Source organism: Sinocyclocheilus anshuiensis, unplaced genomic scaffold (assembly GCF_001515605.1).
Source record: "Sinocyclocheilus anshuiensis isolate Anshui unplaced genomic scaffold, SAMN03320099.WGS_v1.1 scaffold1406, whole genome shotgun sequence".
Classification (NCBI taxonomy): domain Eukaryota; kingdom Metazoa; phylum Chordata; class Actinopteri; order Cypriniformes; family Cyprinidae; genus Sinocyclocheilus; species Sinocyclocheilus anshuiensis.
Window position 1 is genome coordinate 505,172 of NW_015557146.1, and position 15,941 is coordinate 521,112.

Sequence of the window (15,941 nt, forward strand, 5' to 3'; positions counted from 1 at the left end):
TTATCTTTTGAGTCAAATTCTTACATTTAATCAGGTAATTAGAATAATAAGACATTTGGGCTGTTACCAAGCAAATTAAATCAACGCAGAAGCTGCATCTGAAGTGGCATTTAGATGTATTTACACACATGTATTTTGTGTCTCACAATGCAAGACATGATGCATTTAACCTGCAATTACAAATGCATAAATAATTTTTTGATATATTAAACATAAAACGTTGAATACTGATATTTGAAATTATTTAAAACATGAAAAAATCAAAAAAAAGAAAAAGAAAAGAAAGAAAAAGCCGAAATTTGAAATTAAAACCGCCAGCAGGTGGCAGCAAATCACTGTTAATAAGTGAGTCATTGCGATTGAACCGAATCATTTAAACGGTTGATTCATTCAAGAACGAAACACCGTCATGTTGCTCAGAGACACAAAACAGCGCTGTGGCTGTATTCGGAATGATTTTTGTTGGCGAAATAGAGCAAAAACAAGCAATATGGTGTCTAAAACGTAAGTCTCTTAATTAACTTATTGTTTATTGAATTCAATGTCACATTTGTAATCATGGTAATTTTTGGAGAAAAACGGCACTCTTCGTGTGAAATTGAATAACTAAATGAAGTGGTATAAATATATAAATTTTCTGCCATCATGTCTTGAATTTGTGATCATTCTAAATGCATTTTAATAGACTGAATCATGCAGTGAAGTAACGCACTCTAAATGCACACGCACTAGTCTAGACTTCACGTAATGTATGCGTGCGCTCTGTAGGGATGTTTTGAATGGTTTTTGCAAAATACTCGATAATGTCAAATCGCACATCGTTAAAACAACAATTACGATATTATCGCAGACGATATATATCGCACACCCCTACTATAAACACATGTAATCATACTGGTAGCCAGAGGGCCCAAGTATACGCATAAACTGAAATCTGTGCATTAATGTTTTCGCGAACAAATCACGATTCACCATTAACTTTCACACTAAAATGCATTCTAAATTTACGGAAAAATGTATGAAACCATACGTACACAGCAAGCATATGCAAAGAGTCATGAGACTGGTCTTTAGAGAGTATCATATGTTTGTTGAGACTGACGAAAGGCCGTAAAATCAAGATTTTTTTCGTTCATATTCATTTAGAATACTCCAAATTCATTAACATTACCAAATTCATGCGCGTTTTGTGAGTTCAAGTTTTGCAAGACTTTGTCCTGTGCGTACAAATACAAGATAATCCACGCAATTAGGGATGCACTGATACCGATACTGGTATCAGTGCATCTGTTACCAGTGGTATACTGGTAATATTGGGGCATTCACTATAAACAACATTTATTTTAAACGTCAAGCATACACGACTTTATGGCTAAAGCGAATCTAGCCTGTGTGAAATGCGCTAGACTATACATGTCCCTCTCATTCTGCACCAACACAAACGTGTGCTAACTAACATTATACATATTCTGTCGGTTTCTGTACCCAATATTTTAAAAAATTACAAATGCAACGAAAATACAGGTATCAGAACTCGGTATCGACAAGTACCAAAAATATCGGCCTCGTTCTGGAAAAAGCGATATCGGTGCATCCCTACAAGCAATCATTAGTAATTAAGACCCAGTGTTTCTCTCTTTAGGAATTCCTTTGGAGTATGGAAATGAATGTCAATATATTGGAACATACCATCAGAAGCACTGGAGAGGAGCTGAGCTGATTGGTTGGCGAGTTTTAGCATGCTGTAGTCTGGAAGATCGTCCTCGTCGTAGTCATGAGCTTCTTCCTCTGTTGTCACAGTCTTACCCATTTCTGGTCCATCTAAAATCACAGATACATGCGCAGGCCAATGAACTGTGGTGAAAAATAATAATTTAACAGACCATTGCACATTTCAGTCAATCAGCAAGGACGCCAAGGACATGCAATGCAATATGCAAGGCATTTTACTCTATTAAATTATATATAATGATTAAAATAAACAGTGCTCAAGATGTAAATAAAGAAAGGTCAGTGACATTCTCCCACAAGTTTCTTTAATTAATCATCAAACATTCTTGAATGCAAATAGTCCTTAACGTCTCTTTTGAAACAACACATACTTGCACTGTTTCACCCCACAATATAATTTGAAGGGTCAAAGCGCACTTCCATCAAGATTTCAAAGCAACTAAGATAAATAATGCATGGAAACATCTCAAAGAGCCTCATTCATTAAACAACAGCAGTTGAACGTAAACTGAATGCAACAATTTACACTCAAAAAAAGGCTCTTTATTGGCATCTGTGGTTCAATGGAGAACATTTAACGGCCATGGAAACTCTCCATTGGACAAAGTTTTTTTTGATATATATATAATGGAAAAAGGTTCTTTAGATTATTAATATGTTCTTCAAAATGGTTCTTTTAAGAATTGTTCACTGCAAGGTTCTTTGGGAACCCAAAATGGTTCTTCTATGGCACCACTGCAAATACCCTTTCTGGGACCTATTTTTAAGAGTATACGCTAAAGACGACACATTCGCACTCAAATCACTGGCAGTCGTTTTCCATATGTCATTTGGAATCTTGAAACGAGAAACTAAATGAGAACTAAATGAAGTCGCAATCAGCCGTTCCAGCTGTTCTGAAGTACGGCATTAATATTCAGTGATAAAAACAGCTTTCCCACACATTCCACCAAGGAATCTCCTTGACGTCCCCATTTCCATGGTCATAGAGGCTCAAAACATTTCAAAATCCCTTTTCAGAGATCGCTAGGGATGATTTTCATTTGTATGCCTTGTCAGGTACTAGGTCTTGGGAAACAATGGGAAAAGTGGGAGGAAGACATTATAAATTTCATCAGCCTTTCTTCAGAAGCACGATATGGTTTTAAATGCCTAGTTGACATGAGACACTATTTGAAAGCTTAAATGCTAAGTTCAATGATTAGACCTAAAGCTCTGTGAATTTAAAAAAGTGCTTATTTTTGCTGAAGACTTATCTGTTGTTCACATCTTGTGTCCTCAGGAAGTTTGTTCAGCACACAAACTCTGTGCCAGTTGTGGCTCGGATAATGAATATTAATTGCATTATGTGACGGTTGGCAGAGATTTCTGCTTGATCATAATGCTGACATTCTACATCAAACCAAATAAACCTCTTTAAAATATCTTGCTATGCACCGAAATGTGGGAAAAAGACCAGTTTCTGAAAGTTCAAGTGGTTGCGATTAAACGTCAATGTACAAATGTCAAAAACATCCTGAGATCTGAACACATCTCAATGGGAGAATTGGTTTTCAGGGTTCCCAAGTACCTTGAAATTTCAGTGACTTCAAGGATTTCGATGACTATTCCATGTCTGGAAACCACACATTTTAAATTCCCTAACACTTCCAGGTTTTCCATGACTGTTGCCATAACCTGGTCAGTACAGTTAAGCACATATTACAACCCTTCTGACCACAAAATTAACCTCAAGCTCATCTTTAAACAAACACCTGAGGGATTTCGTCAGAAAATACCTCTGAAACTGCTGAGGTGCGCTTGGCTTTTCTTCCCTGTTTAGTTCAGTAAATCTGAGGCAAATCAATTTGGGAATTTAATTATAGCTCGTCAAAAAATTAAACTGGTTCCAAAGCTTTAACGACCTTTGACTGCTTTCCATTTCTCCTCAACCACCCCCACCTCTCAGTGTCAGACGTAAATATTCATGCCCCGCGGAAATATATATAAAAAACACAACCTTTTGATCTCTCTCTCTCAGGGGCCTTCACCGCACAACCTGCTGTAACTAGCATCTCATCTGAATAATTACTGTAAAAACAGAGCTGATGTTTGCCGAGTGCGAAGAGAGCCGGCACTTTTCATGACACTGTCGAGTATTAGGCCTGTAATCATTCAGTTGATGAGGGAAGACGCTAATTACCTTCCCTCTGAAGTTTGATATTAGATTAAGTTACTTCTTCCGAAGTGACGTCACCGTCAAGCACGAGAGCCGTGTATTGGGAACCGGGTGTATTTAGGCCTGTTTGTTTACCAAAACGTGTGGGGGGAACAAATTAGCATCACTAATGTAATATTCGCACTACAAAAAAGAAACAACTGCATGCACACTGAGCACATCACAGCGAAACAATGGGGTTTCGGAATCGCACACGGAGTCGTCAAAGCCGAAACGTTCATTTGAAAACAAAGGAAATCAAGTTCGAACGAAACAGATGTTCAAAACAGGTAATCAAGGGCTTGATTTAACTTTGGCGTTCGTTTCTTCAAAACACTAATGAATCATTCAAAAGACAGATTCTCTGTAGGACACAGGCAACCTGTCGAAGTCGTGATCTCGAGATTGAGAGTTAAACGAACGGTGTAGTAAACAACACAAGGTCGCTGTCGTCAATTGCTTCCAATTTGCTTGACATGCTGAATGCAGGTTCTTTGCCAAATCTTTTTATATCTGCACACACTAGTTACATCAGAAATTGAATTCATGGGACCCGTGTAAAATCCCTGCCAAAAAACTATTTACAGTGGTTAGCTGGTGTCTAGTTAGGCATCTATTGTTTTTAGCGGGTTTCTGGGCACTGGTTACTACAATTTGGGCCACGATTGTCACTTGAGACAGATTTTGGAAATCACAGGCCTCCAACAAATTTCTGATGGTGTCACGGCCCTGCAGTTTAATGACTCCTACAACGGCCTAATGAAGAGAATAATGACATGTGGAAAAACAGATCGATGTAAAAACTCATTATTTAGCAACATCATATCCTGTTTCTCCTCAAGAAGTCGATCCAAATTATGCTTTTTGCATCCTACAGACTTCTGGTGACAAATAAACACTGATATCTGGGTGCAGGAGAAAGATGACACAGTTCATTTTCCTCTACTACAGACATTGTTACAATACAAAGCTGGTTGAAAATTGGTAAACTTATCCTTTAACCAACAACAACAATGAAAGTGTAAAGAAAAATTGCTTTAGACCAGCAATATCCTGCATTCATGCAGCGATTAAACTGCCTGAGGTCACACAGTTTCATGGTTTCTAGTAGGTGCTCATGCAGTGGATCACCGTCTGCACTGCATCTCCAGATTGATTTTGTCAGCAGGGATGTGTCTCGTATCCCGGTGTCTTGATAGGATGTCAAGACTCAACGTGCAGAACGCTTACTGATGGGTGAAGGTCAAATCAGAAGGTCTGTTTAGCGCTGTGATTACATCCCTGATTACCATCGTTTAATTTTGTCACCTTGAACCATTTGCAAGTAAAGCTGCACTTCTTCAAGACTTATCACTCGAACTTTGTTACGTCTACAAACATGCAATTTTGTTTCTATTAAAAGGTTCTAATGAAGCAAGATCTGATACGTTCGCCAACCCACACGCCTGTAATTGAGTGTCCTTCTTTCTACATCTGAGTTTATGGAGTGTGGCACCTTACGAAGACCTCGTGGCAAGGCGAGACTTAAAATAATTAATGGGACTTGGCTAACGAACAGGACGGCTAGTCACGAGCCCATTTCCATTTTTCCCCTCCATTCAGTTGGAGCTCCATTTCCCTCTTGAGCGCACCATTCATGGAAACTCATTTGCATATTAAAACCGTTGACATACATACATAATTTCAGTCGCAATTATCACATTCAGCGAAAGGCGTGGGAGAGCTGTCCTTCAAAAACAATAGCTTTTAAGGATTCGTACGGCAGTGGACTATCGTCTGACTGTTAACCAGTGATAAGCCTAGATTAAAATGCATTCTGCTCATACTAGTATGGAACAAGCAACAAGTAACACTTAAAATTGGTAACCAGGTGACGTTATTTGTAGATTGCAATCATTTTTTGCATCTACATACCACCAATGGGTAATTAGTTTCTATTGTAGCACGTTACTGGCAGACAGAGCTACAAATCAAATGCTTAAACGTTGCAATTATGAGCTTATTATGGGATACTAATGAGACGTTCCTTTATGATGGGAGATCATGGAACTGACAAACAACAGGAAATTATGTAACAGATATACTGTAAAATGCTTACGAGCAGGATGCAGATAAATAAAACTTGGCCTCCTCTCAAAATGTCTCCCTCCCAACCAAATCAGCCAATCTTCAACATGCAAAAATGACTGACAGGCATCCACTACCTACACATTTTTGATTGAGCCAAAAATAAAAAGCACAGCCAGCACTCAGCAAGATTCTTCTTTTGCGCTTTAAGGAATCAGCGGCTGTCATGGAGTGTGATTTCTCAGGACACCTTCTGAGCTTTCGGGTAATAGGAACATTTTATGTGGCAGAAAAATGCCTACAGCACCTTTATGCAACGGATAAACATCTCTACACTCAGATTAACTGTACTTGGAAAAAAAAAAAAAGAGTGTTATCGACCAAAGCTAACAAAGGAAATTCCCTCCTTTAAAAAGGTTTAAAAATAAAAGATTTTCTCCCCCTTCCAAGAAGAGCCGAGCAAACGAGCTGAGTGTCAAAACCCATCAGGGTCAATTCTTGGACTTGCCATTGACCTCATGGGAACTTTTAGAGCCCTGGTGAAAAAGATTAACAGGTTCTGTCAAGGCAGCACAAGTCTTTTCATCGATTACGGTTAGATCTCCCCAACGCCGAGGTCTGTGACAGGAGGGAGAAGGAGCGCTCTTAAAAAACCATCTACCTTCGCCGCGGCAGGCTGCTGTGTTCATTTTATCCAAACAATTCGACTTTATTGAGATGGCTAGATCAAAGGCATGGATCCAATATCCGGCGTGCAATAATTATGGCAAACATTATGTTCAAAGGCAAGAGAGATTTGAGGCGGACAATGAGGAGAAATGACACGGGAACGAGCGACAGGGCTACTCAAGTGAAAAGCATCCCAACGTTTTGCATCGTGTGGTTGATTCACAAGAATTTCAATATGCAGGGAAAAAGTGTGAACGTAGAAACTTGCCATCCAGAGATTGGACTTGTTGGTACTGACTCATGGGATATTATATCCTGTCAGGTGCTGAGGTCCTGTCAACCGCCCACTCGGTATCTACAGGGTTATTTTTATCATGACTATAGCACACTGAAGTGCACCTTCCTGTAGCTCAAACAAGTAGACTATTAAGCTAACAATAACAAGGTCATGGGTTTGATTCCCAAGGAAAGCAAGAACTGATAGAATGTGTACCTTGAATGCATTTAATAAAAAGCATAAATGTAAAAGTAACCTGATGTTGGCACAAGTATTTACAACCACAACCACAGTTTAACCTTCAAAATTAGTTTGTCAAGTCATTCCAAACCAGTACGACCTTTGTAAGATGCTTTGTAGAACATTGGGAACTGAACTGGACTCTGGAACCCATTAACTTTTATTGTATGAACAGAATAAACACTGCAACATTTGTCAAAATACCTTTTTTTGTGATATGTGATAAACTGCTTTGGATATCCCCATTTGGAAGCTGATTTTGATAAATGCGCAAGCTATATTTTGTAGAACGTTGGGAACCAACCAACTTTGGACCCCATTGACTTTCATTATATTAATGGGATAAACACTTCAGCATTTTTCAAAATATCTTCTTTTGTGATATATGATATATTGCTTGGGTTTAGGGCTGGACAGTATGACCTAAAACCTAAACCTCCATTAATTGAACACTTTACCTTGATTACGCTTATTGAACGATTATTTTATTTAGTATTTAAATTTTTTTGCCCTCATGGTTCATTAAAGGTTTGTACTGTAAATATACTCAACTATTAAACGTGGGATATTTTTTTCTAATGAAAGAGTGCATTTCTTATCTTTGTGATTTTAAAATAATTGATGGAAACAATCTATTTATGGTTATTTGTTAAATATTTCGAACAACTGAAATCAAAGCTTGCTTGAAATGAAGATGTCTTATGAAAAAAGTCACATTTCAGTTTTTTTGCAAAAAAAATAAATAAAAAAATACACGGAAAAATAGAAATAAATCCTTTTTTTGCAAACAAAATAAATGAATATTGCCATGTCAATAGTAGAAAATATCCAGTATTTCTTGCAAACAAAATACATTTTAAATATCATCATGGGAAACCAGGAATGGTTTTTAAAAAGGTGTATCGCAGAAGCAAAAGCAAAACGTTGCCATACCAACCTACTACTGTAAACAAAAGCCCCCGGGTTCTTCTGATTGGTCCACTGTTTTGGAACTGACATTGATGAGTGGCTCTGCTGTGTGTAAAAGTTTAAATTATTTAACGCGCCACTCACGTGCGAAACGCTGCAAAAGACTCAAGTGCAACAATCATACACGTCCGTAGAGCGCCGACTACACACACGGTAGTATGTTTTTAAGGGGAAAGAATTAACAGGACTTAAAAAAAAAAAAATTAAATAACTGACATGGAAAAATTATGTCGGTTAGAGGTTCAGAATTTTGGTTTCAATTTCTTTTCGATAAATAGTCCAGCCCTACTTGGGATATTCCCATTTGGAAGCCACTTTTGATAAAAGCACCATATAGGTATTTTGTAGAACGTTGGGAAACAACGTTTGACCCCATTGAATTTCATTGTATGGACAAAATAAACAAACATTTTTCTTTTTTTTTTTTTTTGATTTATGATAAATTGTTTGGGATATTTTCATTTGGAAACTGGTTTTGACCACTGACTTTCATTGTATGGATGGAATACACGCTTGAACATATTTAAAAATATTGTCTTTTGCGATATATGATAAATTGCTTGGGATATTCCCATTTGGAAGCTAATTTTGCTAAAAGCGCCAGCTAGATGTTTTGTTGAATGTTGGGAACCAAACGACTTCGGACCCCATTGACTGTCATTGTATGGATTAAAAAAATATATCTTTTTTATATATACATGATAAAATGCTTGGTATATTCCCATTTGGAAACTGCTTTCGATAAAAGCGTCAGCTAAATGCATAAATGTTTTCTGAAATCCAATCCAAGCCATATTTTTCAATGCACTGTAACTGCATATTTATCTGCACACCACAATCTCTTGACTCTGCCAGCATTTACAGCATGATTATGCCGAGTTTTTATAACTTCCTTGGTTTCTGAGATGCTGCTCTCCACCTACCAGTTTCGAACAATCAAAAGAGGCTGCTTTCCGTGAGCTGAAGGGTCTATTACTTCTAGGTTAATGACAGGCCATGTACCTGATTGCCGGCAGGCCCCGTGCACCTGTTTCAATTGTGCCTCCTTCCTGTACATTTCCGCAGAGAACACTGTATGCCTCCTATTCTTTTCAAAGGGCTCATGAAACCACAGACCCAAACATTTGCTTGATTTCTCTATGTCGAGCACCTATGCTTTTTTTCTTCTTTATATTACCTGCTGGTGGAACGCCGAGTTCCTTAAAAGCCGGAGGTAATAAATGACAGCGTGATTCCCCTCCTGACTCTAATTCTCCCGCTTTCCAGAGTTCACTTTACACGAAAATGAGCACGCTTCCAGCGTGGCGCTCAAAACAACACAACAAAACCCTAGTGGGGCTTTAAAACAGAGGCCAATTAGTTCACAGAAGGAGCGTCTGGTGCTGTGACAAAATCCAAAACAACAAACGCTCCGCAGTCTGTGTCTGTAATGAGAAGACGCAACTTTAGTGGACCTCTCCCTGTCTGGTTTTACTCACTGTAAGCGTGTCTATGTTCTACAGAATATAAAGCTGAAAAGTTTCTCTTAGCGAAGCAGCATAATATGCATCGAAATCAACATTGGCTTTATGAGACATGCAAGAATCGATGGCATTCCTGCCAATGACACCAAATGCATTCACACACCACATTAAAAATAAAGAGAGGTGGGGAAGATTAAGCAATAACGCCTAGTGTATGGGTCGTATGAGCTGTTCGTGCAACAGGTAAGTCTAATGCTTCACGTGTATTTGTGAACAGAATACCGACTTCATCTCATTTCTCACCCTATTTATACAGTCCCTAGATATGCATCAGTCTTGCATAATAAAGACTGATTTGAGCCTCTCACATCACATTTCATCTACTGCCCCCTACTGTACAACCCCATATCAGCACAGTTATTACTTCCGCAAAGCCACTTTCATTACTAACTGATCATTATTGAGAAATTACAATAACGATAACTAAAGTTCAGGCTAATTCAGCACAAGCTGCATTAGTTCTTACCTTCACTTTGTGATTTTTCTGCGAGGAATTCTCTTATTTTCTCCACCCACAGGTACAGAATACTCTCCCCTGTATTCTCCCTATATATAACAGATGATGTGATAGAATAAAAGGCTCATATTATACTGAATACATTTTGTTTTTCATAACACATGACATGCACGGTTATGACGCTCTACATGAAGTCTCTGCAGACTCACGCCACACTGACACACATACTCACACATACAGCTCCTCTAAACTGTTGGACAGAGTCGTTCTGTCCGCTCCTCTGAGCCAGCCAGCGCTGTCAGGACAAAAACAACATGTCAATCACACATCGTATTCAGTTCCCAACACAAAACTCAAACGGCAAGCAATCAGACATAACGTTACTTGATCTGATATATCGGAGGCGCTGAGCTCGGGTAATCTGGAGGAAGTATGATCTTCAAACAAACAGAAACACACATTAAACATTCATAAACACACGTGTGACACTGGAGCACAAAGGCAGTCATAAGTAGCACGGGTATATCTGTAGCAATAGCCAATTGTATGGTTTTCTTTTATGCCAAAAATCATTAGGATATTAAGTAAAGATCATGTTCCATGAAAATATTTTGTGAATTTCCTACCGTAAATATATCAAAACTTAATTTTTGATTAGTAATATGCATTGCTAAGAACTTCATTTGGACACGCACACGCACACACACAGACAGACACACACAGACACACACGCACAGACACACGTTTGTTTCTGTGAATTGTGTGGATTTTCCATAGACTTCTATTACTTTTGTACTGACCAAACGATATTTTTTATCCCCTAACCCTAAACCTACCCCTTACAGAAAACCTGTCTGCACTGTAACACTTTCAGATAAACATCATTTACTACTTTTAATCATCTTTTTCCTCGAGTCAAAAATTTCTGGTTTTACACACACACGGTTTCTCTATTTTTTTTTACGCGGACTCTCACAGGCATAATGGTTTTTATTCTGTACAAACTGTATTTTCTATCACCCTACACCTAAACCTACCCCACACAGGAAACTTTCTGTATTAGATTTTCAAAAAACTTAATTCTGTATGATTTATAAGCTTGTTTCCTCATGGTGACCTAAACAATGTGTGTGTGTGTACCTGGTGTTTATCACATTATGGGGACAAAATGTCCCCACAAGGACAGTAATACCAGTAAATTTGGACCTTGTGGGGACATTTAGTCCCCATAATGTGATAAACACCAGGTACACACACACACACACAGATGTCTGGTCAGCTATCCTTGTGGGGACTCTCCACAGGCGTAATGGTTTTTCTACTGTACATACCGTATATTCTATTGCCCTACACCAACCCTACCCCTAAACCTAACCCTTACAGGAAACTTTCTGCATTTTTACTTTCTCAAAAAAAGTAATTCTCTATGATTTATAAGCTTTTGTACCTGTGGGGACCTCAATTTAGGTCCCCACCGTGACACGAGTCCCGCGTCATCGCGCTCCTCTGACGCGTCCATCTAATTCAACACATGCATCGCTGAGCTGAGAAGAGTTAAAGACACAGTTACAGTCTTTCTGACTCGTTCATATGTATAATCACATACTGCAACTATCGATCGAGGCAGTAGAGAAGTAGAGTCAAGTGTTCAAAGTGTCAGTAAAGCACGTGTGATCTTACAGCAGGAAAAACTCCAAAACAACTCACACTCAGCTCACACCTAAGAGCCACTCACAGCACTTCCGGGTTAGAGCATAGTCACGTGGGCACCACCCTTTTGAATATTGTTTTTGCATCATTTGAATATTAAAATGATAGGATAAAATAATTATTTTTTATTATTTATTATATTTAATAAATGTAATAAGTATATATATATATATATATATATATATATATATTGCTACATTGAATTGTTTATGTTTAACAGATGCTTTTATTCAAATCGACTTGCAAATGAGGACAATAGAAGCATTTTTATTATTATTTTATTATTATCATTAAGCAAACTGTCTGCTAAATGACTAAATGTAAATGTTTTTGATTATTAATGAAATAATAAAAAAAAATTAAATATGTCTGATAATAAATATTATGCTAATACTACTTATTTTAATAATGCATTAAAATTATTATATTATTATTATTATATTGTAAAATAATATTTATTTTATCACTACATTAATATATTAAATATGATATATATCCTTCTTATTATTAAATGCGATACCTTCATATATATATATTATATACATGCTGACAATAATACTTATTTTATGGTTTAAAATGTAAAATATTATTATGTATATTAAAGTTTTGTTTATTGTCATATCTATCTTTCTCTCGATCTAGGCGATGGACGTCGAAATAACGCTAATGAGCCTAGCCCCACTGCCAGCCAATGAAAACACGGCATTCAAAAGTGTCACCAATCAGCCACTAGCAGAGAGTCGTCTCATTAATTATTCATGACATGCCAATGTTGTTCCACCTCACGCGGGCTGGCGGAGGAGAACAACACGCCGCGAACGAGTGAAGATCGTCGCCATGGCGACAGCGATTTATCTCGAACATTATCTCGACAGTGAGTAGAATTCATTTCGGGAGGATTTAACGGCATTTTAGGCGGGATGAAGGCGTTTTAAAAGGCCCAGTTTGAGGATGTTTTGGTGGCTAATGTCAGATTAGCATTAGCGAGCTGCAGCTAGTAAGCCAACATGTTGATTAGCTTCATTTCGACTCTATGAAACTGCGTAAATCTAATTTATTCTTTTATTTAGTTGTTAGGTCATTATATATACATCTGCTGTGAAGCCACGGCAAGTTGTAAACACAGGACAGAAAGTAGTAGTTGTTAGCCAGCATGCTAACAACATGCTAAGTCAAATGTTGTTGTAATGTAGTGTGTGTATGGAAAGAACACGTGTTTAATATAAACAGACCGGTTTCTGTATGCTTTCTGCTTCAGAATAAAGAGAGGACAGTGACTGACTCGATCCAGAACTTTCCTCATGCATGTAAACAACATATTAAATGATGAATGTGTTTATTTTATGACCCTAGGCATTGAAAACCTGCCCTGTGAGCTCCAGAGAAACTTCACACTCATGCGGGAGCTGGACAACAGAGCCGAGGGTGAGATGACTCTCTAATCCTAGTGTGCTGTCTACCTAGGGAGCATTTCTGGGCATCATTGGAACATTAAATATGAATGACAAAAAAACACAACTCGGGTGGAATGGATGGATGTGTTTTTATGTGAATATGTGACGGTTTCTTCTTCTTCTTTCGCAGAAAAGAAATGTGAAATCGATAAGCTCGCAGAAGAATACATTAGAAACGTCCGGAACCTGGCTCCGGATCAGAGAGTGGAGCACCTGCAGAAGATCCAGAACGGATTCAGCAAATGCAAAGAATACAGCGACAACAAAGTGCAGCTCGCCATGCAGACGTACGAAATGGTCAGTAAGCCAGTTTAGATGAGAGTGACTTTTAAAACCAAACCTGGAAATATTATTTACCTTTACTTTACTTTTAGTCATTCAGCAGACGCTTTTATCCGAAGCGACTTACAAATAAGAAAAAGTTATTAAAACTAAAAGCTAAAACTCTATAAATACTATATATATATATACACATTTAAGAAAATAAAAGAAATTAAATAAAAATGACAAACGCATACAACGACATTTAAAAACTAAACATTTAAATGAAAGCAAAAAAATAAAGCTAAAAACAATTCAAAATATTAAAAGAACAAAAGGTATGAGTATAATAATGATTCTAACATAACACTAAGCCAAACACCAAAAAACAACTACATATGTGTATGTACAACCACACATACATATACATATACATGTACATATATATATTATTTCATTTCCATTTTGTATGTTGAAGTACTGAAATAACTCAAATTAAATAAAAAACCTATAAAGACATAATAAAAAACGAATAAAATGACAACATTACTGCAACTGTAACTAAAACTAAAATAGATAACTAATACAAATCAAACTACATTAGTTTATCAGTAATCCTAAAAAAAAAAATATTATTATATTTTTTAATGAATGTGAATTCATTTTTAATTTGTGATTTCAGGATTTTCTATACTGAAAATGCCTCTAAATGTTTATTGTTGGCAAAAATCATAGAATAGGCTATTTTTTCTTGTAGTAATCATAATTTTCTGTTAATTTGTATATTCAGATCTGAAATATTTAATTGAGTAAAAAATGTTTTGATGTCAAAAATCATAGATTGTTTTAATAGTAAATATAATTTTATGTGTTTTATACTCTGCTCTAAAATATCGAGTAAAGACTTTTATTGTCAAAAATCATAGAATTTTTATTTATAGTAAATAATAACTGTCTGTGTCTTATACTCAGCTCTGAAATATTTAAATGAGTAGAAATTGTTAAAAATCATTAAAATTATTATAGTAAATATCATTTTCTGTATCATATACTCGGCTCTAAAATATTAAATTGAGTAAAAATGTTTTATTGCCAAAAATCATAGAATTTCTTTAATGGTAAACATAATTATCTATTTTATACTCCGTAATGTAAAATATGTAATTGAGCAGAAACTGTTTTATTGTCAAAATGATACAATAGGTTTATAGTAAATATAAAATCTGTATTTTACACTCAGCTCTGAAATATATAATTGAGTAGAAACTGTTGTATTATCAAAAATCAGATTTATCCAATATATTTTTGGTATTTTATACTCGGCTCTAAAATATTTAATTGAGTAGAATTTGCGATTTATAAATGCAAATATGTATATGATTTTTAGTTTAACTTTATTTAGGCAATAAATAAAATTTAGTTTTGACATTTTAACCAAAATCAAAACGAAATTAGACTAAAGTATTTCTTGCTCTCTGAATCATGATAAACAGAAAGATGTTTATAAATAAATAGTCAATGACTAATGTGTTTAAATAGTTTGATTCAAATACTGTACGCTTGCACTGGGAATCTGCATTCATTTTGTTCTTGGTATTATTATTAAACATAACGTGAGCCTTCTCTCACCAGGTGGACAAACACATCAGAAGGCTGGATGCCGATCTCGCTCGCTTTGAGAATGAGCTGAAGGAAAAGTTGGACGTCAGTGGCTATGAAAGTCCAGACAACAGAGAGGCCAAGAGTAAGACAGACTGTGGCTTGATTTGGCCAAATATAACATATGTCACAATCAACATGATGTACGAGGAGAATAAAACCAAACTGCTGTCCTTCGTAGAAGTAGGCGGTCGAGGAAGCCTGAAGGAAAAACGGCGGCCGAAAGGAAGAGGACGCAAACCTTCAGACGACGACTCGCCACGGAAAAAGAAAATGAAGAACAGGTGAGAGTCGCTCGCAGAGCACGAACTTTAGAGGAACAGTTCAACCGCAAATGAAAGCTTATTAGGATGAGTCTGTTTCTTCATCAGATTTGGAGAAATACAGCATTGCATCACTGTCTCAGCAATGGAAGTGAATGGGTGCCGTCAGAATGAGAGTCCAAACAGCTGATAAAAACATCACAATAATCCACAAGTAATCCAATTAATCTTGTGAAGCCAAAAACTGCGTTTATAAGAAACAAATCCATCAAGACGTTTTTAACTAAAATACTATCCATAATTACGCTTCCTCCAGTGAAAAAGTGGTCTGGTCTGAATCAGGAGAGAAATCTGCACAGATCAAGCAGCAGTCCAAAACAGCTCTAAACAAACATGTGACCCTGCAGCACAAAAGCAGTCTTAAGTCGCTGGGGGATATTTGTAGCAATAGCCAACAATACATT

The 15,941-nt window shown here is 36.8% G+C and overlaps 2 protein-coding genes across 4 annotated transcripts in view; one reads left to right on the plus strand and one right to left on the minus strand.

The window, feature by feature from the left end:
- The window catches only part of impact (impact RWD domain protein), a 30,423-nt gene extending 19,805 nt beyond the window's left edge, over positions 1 to 10,618 (minus strand). For all 3 annotated transcript variants that reach the window (XM_016473217.1, XM_016473218.1, XM_016473216.1), the window contains exons 1-4: positions 10,515 to 10,618; positions 10,363 to 10,425; positions 10,140 to 10,219; positions 1,690 to 1,821 (exon numbers count right to left, since the gene is read on the minus strand). In XM_016473217.1, the coding sequence (XP_016328703.1) occupies positions 1,690 to 1,821; positions 10,140 to 10,219; positions 10,363 to 10,425; positions 10,515 to 10,591 (352 nt within the window). In that variant the 5' untranslated portion in view covers positions 10,592 to 10,618. The remainder of the gene's footprint in view (positions 1 to 1,689; positions 1,822 to 10,139; positions 10,220 to 10,362; positions 10,426 to 10,514) is intronic.
- Positions 10,619 to 12,610: 1,992 nt separating this feature from the next.
- The window catches only part of ing5a (inhibitor of growth family, member 5a), a 6,402-nt gene continuing 3,071 nt past the window's right edge, over positions 12,611 to 15,941 (plus strand). The window contains exons 1-5 of the mRNA XM_016473219.1: positions 12,611 to 12,714; positions 13,194 to 13,265; positions 13,425 to 13,591; positions 15,188 to 15,299; positions 15,396 to 15,498. Of these exons, the coding sequence (XP_016328705.1) occupies positions 12,678 to 12,714; positions 13,194 to 13,265; positions 13,425 to 13,591; positions 15,188 to 15,299; positions 15,396 to 15,498 (491 nt within the window). The 5' untranslated portion in view covers positions 12,611 to 12,677. The remainder of the gene's footprint in view (positions 12,715 to 13,193; positions 13,266 to 13,424; positions 13,592 to 15,187; positions 15,300 to 15,395; positions 15,499 to 15,941) is intronic.